The sequence below is a fragment of the Alexandromys fortis genome, unplaced genomic scaffold, assembly GCF_014885135.2.
Source record: "Alexandromys fortis isolate MF-2015 unplaced genomic scaffold, M_Fortis_MF-2015_v1.1 scaffold_13, whole genome shotgun sequence".
In the NCBI taxonomy this organism is placed as follows: domain Eukaryota; kingdom Metazoa; phylum Chordata; class Mammalia; order Rodentia; family Cricetidae; genus Alexandromys; species Alexandromys fortis.
Window position 1 is genome coordinate 10,503,214 of NW_026067908.1, and position 14,985 is coordinate 10,518,198.

General features: G+C 46.9%; 1 protein-coding gene across 3 annotated transcripts; it reads right to left on the reverse strand.

Moving 5' to 3' along the window:
• Positions 1 to 307: 307 nt before the first annotated feature.
• Positions 308 to 12,893, reverse strand: Leprot (leptin receptor overlapping transcript). 3 transcript variants are annotated; one of them, XM_050136138.1, is made up of 4 exons: positions 12,841 to 12,893; positions 7,495 to 7,570; positions 3,662 to 3,848; positions 308 to 2,111 (listed from the first exon to the last, which is right to left on the reverse strand). In XM_050136138.1, exons 2-4 carry the CDS (start codon positions 7,521 to 7,523, stop codon positions 1,995 to 1,997), a joined length of 333 nt encoding a protein of 110 aa, XP_049992095.1. In that variant the 5' UTR covers positions 7,524 to 7,570; positions 12,841 to 12,893; the 3' UTR covers positions 308 to 1,994. The 3 variants fall into 3 exon arrangements, with proteins under 3 accessions (XP_049992095.1, XP_049992094.1, XP_049992096.1); XM_050136137.1 differs by lacking the exon at positions 12,841 to 12,893 and adding an exon at positions 12,409 to 12,525; XM_050136139.1 differs by lacking the exon at positions 12,841 to 12,893 and adding an exon at positions 12,071 to 12,335.
• Between the last annotated feature and the right edge of the window lie 2,092 nt (positions 12,894 to 14,985).

Sequence of the window (14,985 nt, forward strand, 5' to 3'; positions counted from 1 at the left end):
GGGGGAAAGTAACGCTTTAAGCTTCTACATTAAAGCCATCGTGGTTACTTGAGATGTGTATAAACAACCAGGACCCTTCTGAGAAAAAAAAAAAAAAAAAAGGATCAGTTGACGGCTATTGCTGCCATCTGAGGGAAAGAACAGTTACTGCAGCCAACTGGACACTGGAAGGCAGCATCACAGAAATCACGGCAACTATTCTAAGAGCATCACTGCTCACAAGTGCCCATTCCAAAACGTCAAGAAATCCTCACTCATCTTTTAAGCAAGGTAACCAGAGATGAAAGACAAGAAATTCAACTCTCCGTCAGTGTTGAAAGTCTAATTTATTGCAATAGCAAGTGTCATGATTAAAAATGCTGGTTAAAATGATCAAGTATCTAAATAATTTTTCTAATGTCAATACTAGAAACGACAACAATTCTATAAGTGCACAAAATATTGAAAACATAGTATCATGCACAAGGCCAAAGGGTAACATTGCACGCTGTCCGCTGTCTGTCCGTCTGCTGGTCGCAGTGTCGCACCACCTGGAGACGGTGTGTTGAGTCCTCAGACCACAAGCCACAAGGGTCCAGTGCTCTGGACACTCGCCAGCTACCAACACTAATGCTGCAGCTCCGCTGACCGCTGTCGGCGTCCTCAGGACGTGGCTGTTTTCGCTTCCTTCTCCCGATAGGTCGCAGATAAAAAAAGGATGGGCTAGAAAAATGGTTTATAAGAACCAATTTGGGGTGGATCCCCGTGCTTCCTGTGGAGGCGACATCAAGTTCGACACAAAGGACAAAAAGGGCACCAACATAAACCCAAAGAAGCCCTCACCCTCTGCTTGCTCCTGACCCTCACACACCTCCAGGAGAGGCCAGCGCCAGCAAGCACAAATGGGGCAGGGACAGGAGACACCGGAAAGGGACAGGGAAGTACAAAGTTTAAAAGGAAATTTCAAAGAATTGTCTGTGTTCTCCTCCACTTAAAGCAGGAATGGGTTCCAGTCCAGCTTCCCTCCCTGCATCCCAGAGGGGCTTTTGGGTGATTTTGTAACTTATTCTGTGCAAACAGCTATTGACCTTTAAATGATGTGAGGACTTAATTGTTCCCTCCTAAAAAGAGGTTCCCCCAATGTTTTGTTGTTGCTTGCTCTTTTTTTTTTTTTTTTTTTTTTTTTTTTTTTTTTTTTTTTTTTTTTTTTTTTTTTTTTTTTTTTTTTTTTTTTTTTTTTTTTTTTTTTTTTTTTTTTTTTTTTTTTTTTTGTCTTTTGTTTTTTGAGACAGGGTTTCTCTGTGTAGCCTTGGCTGTCCTGGAATTCACTTTGTAGCCCAGGCTGACCTCAAATTCACAGAGATCTGCCTACTTCTGCCTCCTGAGTGCTGGGATTAGAGGCATGCATGCCACCACACCCTACCCAGGTCCCCCAAAAGTTGAGGAACATCACAGATATTATAGGTTTAGACATTTTCGAAACACCAAGAGTCTGAACTTGTTTTTAACAAGGGGCAGGATTTTTTTTTTTTTTTTTGCAAATGAGCATGAAACCCCCACAGATTACATGGTTGTGTCAAGGAGAAGACGGGGAGCTGGATATGATGCTTACTCCTCTGGGATAACATGCACGTGAGAAGGTGGAGTCCCATCAAATGCACCTGGTCTAACGGGGGCTTCAGATCCTTCATCCCCGATAAGCTCCTGGCAGATGTTGATGCTCTGTGTGGATGAGACTCTGAGATGAGCCTACAGTGTACACGAGAATGCCAGTTCTCCTGGGCTTTAACCCATCTGCCCCAGCACATCCCGAGAAAAATCGGAGCCGATGGAATGACCTGTTTGTTACAAATAAACCTCATCTTTCGTTTACAGCATCTTCCCTCGGATGATCACGACATAAAGGTATAAAAAACTCAGCGTATTAAAATCCGTAAGAAAACACCACATGTGCACACGTGTATACGTACAGTACAAATACTAAGAGACTCGATGCTTTCCGTCAGAATAAAGCGCTACCACTGTTCCCAACTGAAATCATCTCCTCTTCCGAAGACGAGGAAAAAGCCTTGAATCGTGAGGAAAATGACAGCATTGCCAGCCAGCACAAGGCCACAGGCTCCCCACTTGATCTGAAACGCAAGAGAAAGCGTAAGTCGTCTTCAGGCTGGACTCTTCCTAAGTCTCTCATTCTCTGCACCAGAAACCCCCACAGAAACGCCACAGGGAGCTTCTCAGTCATTAGTTAATTGAGTCCATGATGCGTTTTAATTAAGTCTAGTATCCTCCTTAACACTGTCCCTGTAGAAAGGTCTCTGCTTGCTTGGTTTTAGCTGACAATAACTGCCTCAAGCAAAACACAGGTAAGCAAGATGACTGATGATCAACTCCAACATCAGGTGCGAACGCTCTGCATGCCTCAGCCCCTTTCACAGAGAACGGGAACTGAAAGTCCCGCATGCTTGCGGCTTTCCTAGGCAAGGACACTTTACACAATGATCTGCATTCATAGGAAAGCATTCTAGCTAGGCATGTCGGTTGATGGAAGCATAGCTGGGGACGAGAGTACCCTCTAGTGGGCATTTTTTTTTCTTTTGGCTTCAAATTAACCGACAGAAACATCAATGAAAGTTTCTTCATAACCACGGTGCTGAAAGCGCAAACAGGAATCCTTTGGCTGCAGAGTCAGAGCAGGGCCAACTTGTGTTCAGAGCTTCAGAGGCCGCATGGCTTGAGTAAGTTCAGGCTGAGGCAGCATTAGGGGCTCTGGCTCAGTGGCCTCAGAGGCATTTCCGGCCTTACTCTCAGGGCCTCCTCTCTGCTCCATCATATCACTGTTCTTTATTCCACACGCTGCATTTTCACACTTGGGGGCCGCCCCGATAGCCTTCTCTACTTTAACCAAAACCCTATTTGGCTCTAGAGGCCCAAATCAAGCAGCGACTGGCATTTCTCTCTTCCTGGTACTCCTACGGTATTATCAATTTTCCTCCCTATATGGAGTGTCCTTTAGCATACGTCCTCATCAGGACATGGTGGTGCTCTATGAGAGCCGACAGTCTGGACGTCTCAATCCTGGCATTTCATAAATGGTATTTAGTGCTGAATGCATAAACAAGATTTGTATCTATCTGTACTGTTTGATAGCCAATGTGGTTGGCAGAATAAAAACAAAGAGTAGGAGAACTGGAGAACATCAAGAAACTGAATAAATTATACCCACAGTGTTTGTTTTACATGCCAAAAGAATAAAAAAAAAGCCTACACTGATTGTGGTGATGTCATCAGTCACTAGAGATTCCTCAGTATGTCCCAGAGTACTGAGAATACGTTCCTGGTTTTAATTTGATATGACCTTCACTTTCTGATTGTCTTAGCAGTGTTTCTACCGTCTCTATGGATCGCCCTGCGGTACAAGAGGCAGGAATCTAAGAATGATTGAAAAGAATGGCTTAATGTGGAAAAGGCAAGAAATCACATGATTTGACTAAACGTAGTGAGAGAAAGAAAGCATTTTGAAAATTCGATCAAGACACTGATGAATCTCAAGTAGGAGAGATAAACTCAAGCTACATCTGGCTTCACGGAGAGTCGAAGTAATGGTAATGAACTTGAGGTCTCAGGCGCAGGCCTTCGAAACGAACCCCGACTGCCGAGTAAAACAATAGAAAACAGAACTCACCACAGACACGCGAGCCAGAATAACGGGAAATCCAAAAGCAGAAACAACAATCCCAGTCGTGAAGAAATACGCCAGCTCCCGACAGGCACTGCTGGTCGCATCGGAGTCATATGTGACCCGCTTGGCAATGAAGTAGGGGACGGGCGAGATGACGTAGAAAAGCAAGACGAACAGAGGCCAGTAAACGCTGTCATCAGTGGAACCAAGACGAAACCCAAGAAATGTTACATCTTAACTCATAGCATACTGTTGTTTTAATATCATTTTATATATCTAAGTAAAAACATTAATCAACTATGAATATTATCACATGAAAATATTTCTACCAGGCATAGAAATAGTTAGAAAAAATGTTACTTATTCACTAATACATATGTAGCTTATATTATGTTAAGAAACAACTATAGGGTGTTATATTACAAACCTATAGTTTTTTGCAGTGCAGGGGACTGAGCCCAAGACTCTGGACAAGCTCGGCAAGAACTCTATCACTGAGCTGTACAGCTGGCCATGACCAGCAACTCCAAGGACAGGATCTTAAAAAGCCACCTCCACTTTCCCTACAGAACACAATCCAGTGGTTTATACACACTAGTTTCAGGAAGATCTTTAGGGCATGCAGGCACAAAAGCATCCGATGATTTAAAATGAAACACAAACCAGGCTTCATATCCATTGCTTTCATTTCTTCTATTCATTCTGGACCAGCCCACCCTCACTCTCTTAGTCTGCAGCCACCACAGCCTCCTCCCTGCTCCAAGCACGCTCAGGTCTCACGCTTGCCTTGGGCTCTTCTCACCGCAGTGCAGTCTAAGCTGGGAGATCCCTTCCTGGAGGTGACCCCAGGGATCCCTGCCTACAACGCCCTTCCTAGCTTTCTGCACAGCACCACTTGGTATCTTTGCTCTCATTAGAACAGAGATGTGATTTGTCTTAGTCAATCTCCACTTGTTAAATAGGTGGGGGGGGGGGGGACAAAAGAATTTAGTAATGAAGGAACGAAAATGCACATTTGTTCACTAGATGTACCCAGCCCTACCTTCTATTACAGTAGATTACAAATGTAACCCTACACAAAGGAGCAAAACCACCCGTTAAGAATAGCCATAGCCACTGAATTTCCCATTGTTTTCCCTGTAAATACTTCCAGAATAATCTATCAACCTTGTCGCCTTTGGTTAGATACCCATTAAAGAACAACATACAGGCCAGTCATTATCATAAACACATGGCACAATAACACACACCGTCGCCAACCTGTAATCACACAGATCCACCCACACAGCAAGCACCCCTGGGGTGAAGTCACAGACATAGGAAGTCAGGGTGATAACCAGGAAGCAAGAAGGGAGTGTCCTTCAGCAGGCAGACTCGGGATGGACACAAGAATGCAGGCTCCTCATCTGAAACTTCAGAGGTGATTAGAACATATTCCAGAAATCACTGGAAAGGACTGCCAGGTAACAGCAGGACCAAGACAGCGAGGAGCAAGTCACAGAGCAGGGACCTAAGTGCCACCTGCACTCTCCCAGGAACGCTGTGACAGTTTTCTGAGGCACAATCTAAGAGACTGTCCCCAGCAGAGCAATCCTCCTGCAAGGGAACATCTCGTGTGGAAGCAGTCTTTTCATATGTAAAATTCAGCATGAACCTAACATGATTCACTAAACAGGAAGGCCAAAAACTGGCAAACCCTTTTCTGTAAAAGACCAAATAGAAAACACGAGTGGCCAGGCAATCGCAGGTCTCTGTCACCTCTACACTCTGCCACTGTGGAGCAAAAGTGGTGACGGTGGTCCCAACAAGGCCTTACCCACAGAAGTGGGCAGCGGCTATACAGGCCAGTGTGCCAACTTCTCATGCAGATGAAAACCCCAAGTTACTGTCACAGACGAGTCTCTTTGTGGCAGCAGTGACGAGTGCTGCTCTCATCCCACGGAGACATGCCACATTACAGAGAATCCAAACACCGGGACTCAGTTAGTCATAGAAGGACAGACAGTGCCAGGGCCGAGAGGCAGAGCAGAGAGCCACATCGCCCGTTGACCACTGGGCAACCAGCAAGGCTTTCGCTATGCTGGGCTTTGGCTTCCCAGGCAGGAAAGGGAACGACATTACCCCTCTGCAAGAATACAGTGATAGCCGTGAAAACTCCGAACAAGTGTTTCTGCTTACATCATGTTTCAGTAATGTGTGTGGTCACTTCTAACTCCATGGCAGAGTTGAATCAGTAATGTTTTCCTGGTGAGTTTTTTGTTTTTGGTTTTGTTTTTTATTTTTTGCCAACTTGACACAAGCTAGAGTCACTTGAGAAGAGAGAACCCCACTTGAGAAAACACCTCCATGAGATTGGCCTATAGTCTTGCCTGTGGGGCGTTTTCATGATTTACGATTGATGAGGAAGGCGCAGTCCACTGTGTGTGGTGGCACCCTGTGGTACCACCCTGAGCAAGTGGTCCTGGGGATATAAGAAAGCCAGCCATGAGGAGCAAGTCAGCAACCCGCATACTCGCGACCTCTGCTTCAGCTCCTGCCTAGACTGTCGCCCCTGACTTCCCTCCCTGAGGAACTACAACTATAGAATGAAATAAACCCTTTCTCCCTAAGATGCTTTTGGTCATGGTGTTTTATCCCAGCAACAGAAAACCTAAGACCGAGGTCACAAAAACTGGTCCTAGCTGGTCTCAGCAGCACATTTTTAGGTCAAGGCATCCAAGCCACTCACCACTCATTCGAGCTGGCAGGAACTTGCTAGAGCCCCGACCTCAGTGAATAAAGACTCCTGCCACCTACACAGTCCATTTCCTTCCATTTCTACTACTCCAGGCCCCAGTTTTGCTCTAGCTCTGGTAGGGGCCCTTAGGCTCCTCCTGGACTACAGTCTCAGTTAACACAGTCCTAGCCTCAAGGAAAGCTTTCCCAGCTCTAACCTCCTCCATGGGGCCTGCAAGGTGGCTCTACACGCTGGATTAATCCTTCCTGAGTGGGCTGTAGGATAAAGGCTACTTACTGACTGTTCCCTATGCCTGGGATGCAGAGAAACTCTGGCTCATCCACTAAGTCTCCGCTCAGGAGAACCGTGCAGGTCTGCCCTCTGTGCTCCCACTGTCTCTATGCTCTTGTTTCCTCAATGAATTGTCTCCCCCACCCCCACACTTCACCTGCAAGCTCCTGAGGGCAGAACTCATTCTCACATCCCCATGCTCCAGGCTCAGAGCTGAACAGCTGTTTATTAAATGAATACATCCGGTTTTTTTGTTTGTTTGTTTGTTTGTTTGTTTGTTTTAAAAAAAGAGCTTTCTCCACATAACTACACTGGTGCCTAAAGGCGCTGAATTCCTAATCTGGACCTCACCAATTTGTGCATTACAGCAGGGGCCACACTGCTCAGACTCTGATAGGAACAGTAACAGAGACACAAAGAGAAGACTCTTGGAGAACTGGGGAAACAGCTCAGTAGGCAAAGTGCTTGCTCTGCAAGCATAAAGACGGGAGTTCAAGTCCTAGTATTTATGTAAAAAGCTCGATGCAGTGGTGTGCATCAGTAAACCCAGCCCCCAAGGGGGGGGGGGATGGTGGTGTAGAGACAGGAGGATCTGCATAGCTTGCTGGCCTGTCTAGCCAAATGAGAAAGTTCCAGGTTCACTTAGAGACCCTGTCTCAAAAAAAAAAAAAAAAAAAAAAAAAAACCTGTAGAGACTGGAAGACATATCACCGACATATTACCTCCACAAATAACTACATACACTCCCTGCGTGTGTGTGTGCACGCACGCACACACACACACACACAAACACACACACACAGAGCAATTCCTTTTCCAAACAACTTACCCATAGTCCTCCAAGGCACACCCCAGCATAAGAAAAGTCAGTCCAATAGCCCCGCTGAAGGACAGTGCCACGAGAGCTGTGGAAAACACAGGTAAAGGTTAAAGGGTCTACCGTGGTTAGTTACGGGCAATAGGTCCAGAAGCCACTAACAGGTACAGCGTTTTGTTTAAAAGATGGCAAATGTCATGGGAAAAGATGGCGTGTTGCAGCACAACCTTGTGAGTATGATAAAGTCAGTAGAACTTTACCTTTAAAAAGGCTGAGTTTGTGGTATCTGAATATATCTCAATAACACATTTTCTCTTCAAAGGAAGCACAGGGGGCTGACAGGATGGCTCAAGAGATAAAGGCGACTGCAGCCAAGCCCTACAACTTGAGTTCAATCTCCGGGACCCACACTCTGGAAGAAAACCAACTCTTTCTCGCCCCACAGGTCTGCTATGACATGTGCACACCCACAGACATTTTTAAAATGAAATTTAAGGAGAGCTTTTAAGCAAATTTAAGAACTGTAGCAATGTGCTTATGATATTAATTGATGTTACATCTGACTATCCAGTGAGTACTACCATGTGACTGAAGGTCTGTGTACTTTCTAAATTTACATATTTGAAATCGTAACTCCTGGTGAGATGGCTTTAAGACGTGAAGCCTTTGGGTTTGCTTTCTTTAAAACAATGCCGTCCAAGCTGGCTTCCGACAGGAGATCCTCCTGCCTCCACAGCTTGGGAGCTGGGATAACAGGCATGCACAGCCATACATTGAGAAAGTCGCTGTATTTAGATGAGAACATGACGGTAGAGTTGACAGGATCAGTATTCTTGTCACAAGAGGAAGAAACTACAGTTCCCTGTTTGACTCTGTCTGCTCCTGAATCTTGGACTTCCTGTCTCCCAGTACTCAGGATGAAGCCATTTAAACTACCCAGTTTGTGGGTGCTTTGTTGCAATAGCCCAAAGTGAGAACAACGCCTGCCGGCGTCCACCCCTTTAAAACCAAAGGTGAAAGGTCTCTGGCCAGTCTGGCAACCTGCCCCTACCTGCCACATGGGTTCTCTCTACACTTGCCAGCGGAGGACAGGCAGGCTTGTCACCACCCGTGGGGAGCTCACCACACAGCTTCAGAGGAGACTGTCCCCAGCTAATAGCCATAACAGAAATCCCCACAAGCACTGGAAACTCACATCAAAGCATCCAGACCTTTCCATTTTTCTACATGACTGCCCTCGAGTTAACTCTCAGATACCAAATGGGTCATTCAGATATCAATGATGCAACCAGCGGTTGTATGACCTTAGGCAGCTGGAACTCTCTGCGCCTAGTTTCTTACCTGTAAAATGGCAATGGTGGTCCTACTTCATTTGAGTTTATGGAAATTAAATTAAGTTAAATTAAGTCGTCATACACACTGCTTGACAAAGGGGACTCAGCTGACGCTGGCTATGGCAGGTTTCCACTCACCTAGTTATGGTATTTGATAAAATAACAAATCAAAAGCACAAGACACTGAATCATCCAAATTTCCTTCCTAAAATCCCTAATATAATTAGTCACTGACTAGTGAAGATTTATTTGGGGAGACGGTTCAGTAGAAAGATACCATTATGCTTTCCAGGAAACCCGGATAAATACAGACGTCAGGGGATGAGGAAGGATTTCTATCTTAGTTTCTACCTTTTCTGTTAATATGGTATTGTTCAAAAAAAATAGGGTATTGTTCATGGACAAATATCTGTGCGTTTAAAAGTTGCCTGGCCTTTTCCTTGCAGCCTTGTCCTGCTCCTCTGTGACAAACAGCCTGCGGTGTTCTCTCTTCCGGGAACCTAGGGCATGTGAACCACAGACCTACTTCTTCTTTCTGTTCCCAAACCATCTCGAAGCGAACAACCGTATTTCTGCTCAATGCCTTTAAGCCCTGCGTGTGTGCGTGCGTGTGTGTGCGTGCGTGTGTGTGTTCAGGAACTGCATTCTCTGCCTAGTCCCTCTCTTTTTAAATCATGTATAAGAATGATGTGTGCGTGTGGAGGGGGATATATGTGCCACAGCACAGGTGAAGACAACCTGTGAAGTCAGTGCTCTCCTTCCCCTTCCCATGGGTTGCTGGGATTGAACTGAGATCACTCAGCTTGCACAGCAAGCACCTTTACCTGCGGAGCCGTCTTGCCACAGTTTCTTATTTTCCGTTGGAGCTAACCAACAACTCAAGACCCTCTCTTTTCACTTTACCCTTGACTGCCGAAAAGTTAAGGTCAACTCAAAGCTCTCAGAACAAGGTTATAGAGCCCAGCTATAACGAAAGCTCCGGTCCACAGCAGATCCTAAGAACTCCACTTCTAATCTGGACTACTGTGCCCACAGAGCCAAAGCCAACAAGGACCTCAAATCCAACAAGTAAAATGACCTCCCACACCTACCCCATCTCCACCCTTCCAAACACATGCTTCTTCTTCTCCTGAAGATCAGTCTTCGAGGACTGAAACCATAGCCGTGCTCTCCAGCAAATTAAAATAACTCACTTTACCCAGCCCTCAGTCAACACAACCGTCTTCTCTTGAACGCTTTGCTCCTGCGTCAGGGCAGCCCCTATGCTCTGCTCTCCCGCTGCTGCCAACTGAACCTCTTCCTATCATCCTCCACCCAGATGACCAGGTGCCCACATGTCACCTTGCATTCTGGTCACAGGCTGCAAGTTGTTTTATCACTAGAGGCTCACTATAATCTGACCCCTAACTTCTCCAGGGTCAATCCTCCTCCCCTTCACCGCCAAGTTCCTGAGGACAAGAAAAGAAGATGTGTTCTTTCATGACCTCTGTCCTGGCCATATGTTGTGCTGTCCAGTTGGAATATATTCCGGTCTCAATCCACCCCTTACAGAGCCCTATACATCCCTGAAGTACTCCTTCTTCTAGCACCTTCCCCCATGGAGGAGATTCACAGTGGATTACCACAAACGGGGTGACTGATAATTCTCCTAGTCCTGGAGCCAAAGTGTTGGCTGGGCCATTCTCCTCCTGAAGGCTGAGGAAACAAGCTGCCTTCCTAACTAGTGCCCAGCACCGCTGGAGTCCATACTACTGTTTGGCTTGCAGCGACACCACCCCAATTCCTATTATTGCTTTTGTTATAATTTTAAAAAATTATTTATTCAGGTTTATCTAATTATGGGAGTGTGCCATTGTGCATGCACACATGTGGAGGTCAGAGGTCAACTTGTAAGAGTTGGTTCTCTACCCTGTGGATCCCAGGGATCAAACTCAAGTCTTAAGGCATGGCAGAAAGTGCCAGTAGTTCCCAACCTGTGGGTTGTGACCCCTTTGGAAGGCCAAAAGACCCTTTCACAAGGTCACCCTAAGATCATCAGAAAGCAGATATTTACATTACAATTCATAACAGTAGCAAAATTACACTTATGAAGTAGCAACGAAAATAATTTTATGGTTGAAGGTCATCACAACATGGGGAACTGTATTAAAGGGTCGCAGCATCAGGAAGGTTGAGGACCACTACCTTGTAGGTAGCCCTCAGCTTCCATCCTTATGGGGTGCTTTCTCTGTGAGTCTTCGAAGACAAATTTCTCTCTTATCTGAAGGACATCATGCAAGGCAGTACTACCTTGGGTTGGGAACATCTGTTGTTTACAAATAAGGTCACACCCTTATTTGACATTAGGGAGTTACAACTTGAACATATCTTTAGAGGGACATGATTCACCCCAACATATTATCTCTATGCTCCCAACTGTCTCCGAGCACACCTCATCTACTTACCCAGCAATAGAATTAGCTGCAGTTGTCAACCCAGTAAAAAATTCTCATTTATTTTTTATCCTAAGTCTCCAATATAATCTTTCAATAACAGTTGAATTGCCTGCAAAATTTTTTACTTTGCTTAGTTCGTGTCCACTCCATAGCCTGTGTTCCTTTTCACTACTTGATCTCTAGCGCTCGCACACACACACACACAAACTGCTACTGTTTTGTACTTTCTGGCCATGACCAAACACTATAGCAGTGAGACACCATTTTTCCTGTTTTCGGCACTTCCTTCATATGGATATATTATATAGTGGACGCTGCCCAAGTAAATCACGTTTACTAAGATAGCTTCTCACAAAGATACATTCGTAGTGCACCCAAAGTTCACACATGCGTATACACTGTGTTCATCTGTGCACATGTTGGTTAGTGGTAAGGTCTTAGTGGACACTTTTCAAAGAAAGGAAGTCCAATACAGAGACAAGTTAGTCTACTACGTGCAGATGATCAGAAACCCAAATAGCAGGAAGCCTTCCAATAACTACGTTCCCACTCGGGATCCCCATTGCTCTTCATTCATCGGGATGGTAATCTGGGCACGCCCTTTTATTACCATTCAAAAACACAAAACAGCACACCCTCTGCTTTGTCTGTTCACAGTCGAGTTAAAGAAAACACTCAAGAAAGTACCAAAGTCTTGTTAAAAATCCCACCTAATCACAGCCCCAAGGTTGCGACGAATAGAGTATTTCCGGTTACTTTTCACTGCTAAACGCCCGGAATTAATTCTGCCCATCTAGAAAATCGTAAGAAACAACAGACCCAAGTTTCCAACACCCAGCCTGGAGACAAAGGCTTCTCTGTAAGCCACAGGAAACTGCGGAGGAGCAGGAAGGTGAGGTTGTGGGACCCTGGTGTGACCTGCGGAGAACTGACAAGCCTAGGAGGCGACAGGGGAATGCACATCCCACAGGGGAAGACCCCACTAGGGGTCTGGCGGGCGTGGGCGCGACCGTTTATAGGGTCCGCGAAACACCGCTGCAGCGCACCCGGGAGGCCGGGGTCTGCAAGAGCCCGCACGCTCAGCACGCCGCTCGCCGCACAGTTCGGAGCCGAGGCGACCCCAACCACCAGCCGCGAGCGGGGGGGTCGCGGTGTACCTTTAACGCCCGCCATGTCTCTGGAGCTGAGGCCGTCGCTGCTTCCGGCTTCCTCCAAAAGCCGCCCCAACCCAGACTAGCAAGGGCTGGTGTGCGAATCCGGAGCCCGCCCCGCCCCGCAGGGTCCCCCCCCCCCATGACATTATCCCCGCCCCAGACAATTGGGCCCCGCCCCTTTCTACAGGACCCGCCTCCTCTTGCTTTAAGCTCCCACCCCCCGCCGCGTAGCCACGCCCACGAGGCTAAAGCCCACCCCTCCAAATAGGTCCCGCCCCCTTATTTTGGGGGTTCCACCCTCAGCGCGCAAATTCCCGCTCCCAGATGACAGAGCCCGCCCCACCATGCAGAACCTGATTCCTACTGGGCTTGAATTCTGCCACTCATAACCTCACGCCTAGTTGCACCGGATCCTGCCCTACAAGCACTCAGCACCTCCTGTGGTGGTCCGGCCCACGGAGAACCTCACGCGGCGTCTCCCCAAACTTCGCGTATCTATAACTCCTCCCCAGTTCTCAGAGCCCCGCCCGGACCTACGACTCCACCCCCAGATTTCAGAGCCCCGCCCGGACCTACGACTCCTCCCCCAGATCTCAGAGCCCCGCCCGGACCTACAACTCCGCCCCCAGTTCTCGAGCCCCGCCAGGACCTACAACACCCCCAGTTTTCAGAGCCCCGCCCAGACATAACGACTCCTCCCCTAGCTCTCAGAGCCCCGCCCAGACCTACGACTCCTCCCCTAGCTCTCAGAGCCCCGCCCGGACCTACGACTCCGCCCCCAGTTCTCAGAGCCCCGCCCGAACCTACGACTCCGCCCCCAGTTCTCAGAGCCCCGCTTCCACGATCCTGCTCCATCTTGCAGAACCCCGCCTCCGTTGGATTGTTAGCGGCTCAGCCACTCAGAGTCCAGACACTACTGGTCCTAATGCCTGCCACTCAAACTTCCCTTACGTAGTCGCCAAGTCCCGGCACAGAACTCGGATCATAGTCTCAGCACCCCGCCCACTTTCACTACATCAGAATAACCTCTTAATTTTAACTCCAGGGATTCTAAGAAATCCTGAGACGTCCCAGCCCTGCTCCTCAATCTGAGGATCAAACCTCCCTCACAGTGGTGACTTCGGATCCAGATGCTGCCTCAGGATATTCTAGATGCTTTAACAGTTTGTATAACCTAGTGTGTCCGTCTATCTCCTTCATTCTTGCTTATTTGTAGCGGTAAGTACCATACAGACTCTTTCGGTCCGAAGTTCTCCTGAATCCTTAAATAAAGAGCTATTATTTCTGCAATGCGAATTTGCAAGCAATTGAGGCCAATTTTCACTCCCCCAGAGCCACTTTTTTCTTAACCTTCATCACCGGAATCTTCATCTTAGAAACCATCTAGTCGAAAACCTCCCCAGAAAGGGGTTCATAAAGGATAGAAACTGTGCCGAACAGCTCCTTAGATAAGGTTAGAAAGACAAAAACCACAAACACATTTTTGAGAGACACATTTGCATAGCATATTACAATATAACCTTTTCTAATTTATACTGTTAATCATAATGTAACCAGTACAAGGGAAGTCACTGTGCCACCGTGAGTGTGTATAGGATTAACAGTGTACACAGGGGCTGGTACTCTCTGCCGTGTCAGGCATCTGCCAGCATCGTGGACGATACAGCTGGTGACAAGGAGGCATTGTGGCACCCGGGAAAGCACGCAGGAAGTTGCTCAGTCGAACCTGTGTTTAAACCCTCCATTATAACCGCTGAGCCACTTTAGTGAGGAGCTAGGCTATTTTCCCACTTTAAATGATTAGGATACATTCTCCTCCCATCCTCAACCATCCAGTTTGTCCCCGAAAGGCCACACAGAGGGGTTTGCCAGAGACTTCTGTGTCAGCCTGCACCTAATCCCATGATTCGAGAGAAACTGACGTCCGAGATACAGTGTAGTGTGAATGCCCAAGGCTTGGAAAGAAAATGCCAGAAAATGGTAAGAAGGAGGAGAAAGAAGAGGAGGGGGAGGAAGGAAGGAAGGAAGGAAGGAAGGAAGGAAGGAAGGAAGGAAGGAAGGAAAGAAAGAAAGAAAGAAAGAAAGAAAGAAAGAAAGAAAGAAAGAAAGAAAGAAAGAAAGAAAAGTTAGTTATTGGCCCCTGGGTCGCGTTTGGAATCAGAACAATTCTGAGACAGTGAGTGTTTATCTCCAACTGCTTTCTGCCACACCAACTTTCAGTTCACTGAGCACCTTGCCAGAGGCTTTGAGCATCACCTGAGAAATCAGACTTCTTTTGCCAGACATTACACTGCAAAGCCATTGTGCTCACCCATTCATTCCACATTTCCACGAGAAGACCTGCCAAAACCTGCATTTCACCCCAACCAGCCATTCCTATGTTGTTACTTAACTGTCACTTACAAGACCTGGACCTCTGTCTCCCTGCCTACCACTAGAGCACTTAGGATGAATCTTAAGGTTTCCTCCTTGAGTTCAAGTTTCAAACGCAATGAACTCGATTTTATTATCTCTATTTTATAGCCAGTAAAACCAAGGCTCATATAGTGGCCAGGGAACAGGAAAGCTGAGATCAACCCC

Excerpts from the sequence above, each read along its gene's own strand:
- Leprot (XM_050136137.1), bottom strand. Across the intron at positions 3,849-7,494 it reads TGTGCCTTGGAGGACTATGG|CGTTTACTGGCCTCTGTTCG; the intron begins GTAAGTTGTTTG and ends CACTGATGACAG. Across the intron at positions 2,112-3,661 it reads TTCTGGCTCGCGTGTCTGTG|ATCAAGTGGGGAGCCTGTGG; the intron begins GTGAGTTCTGTT and ends CTTGCGTTTCAG.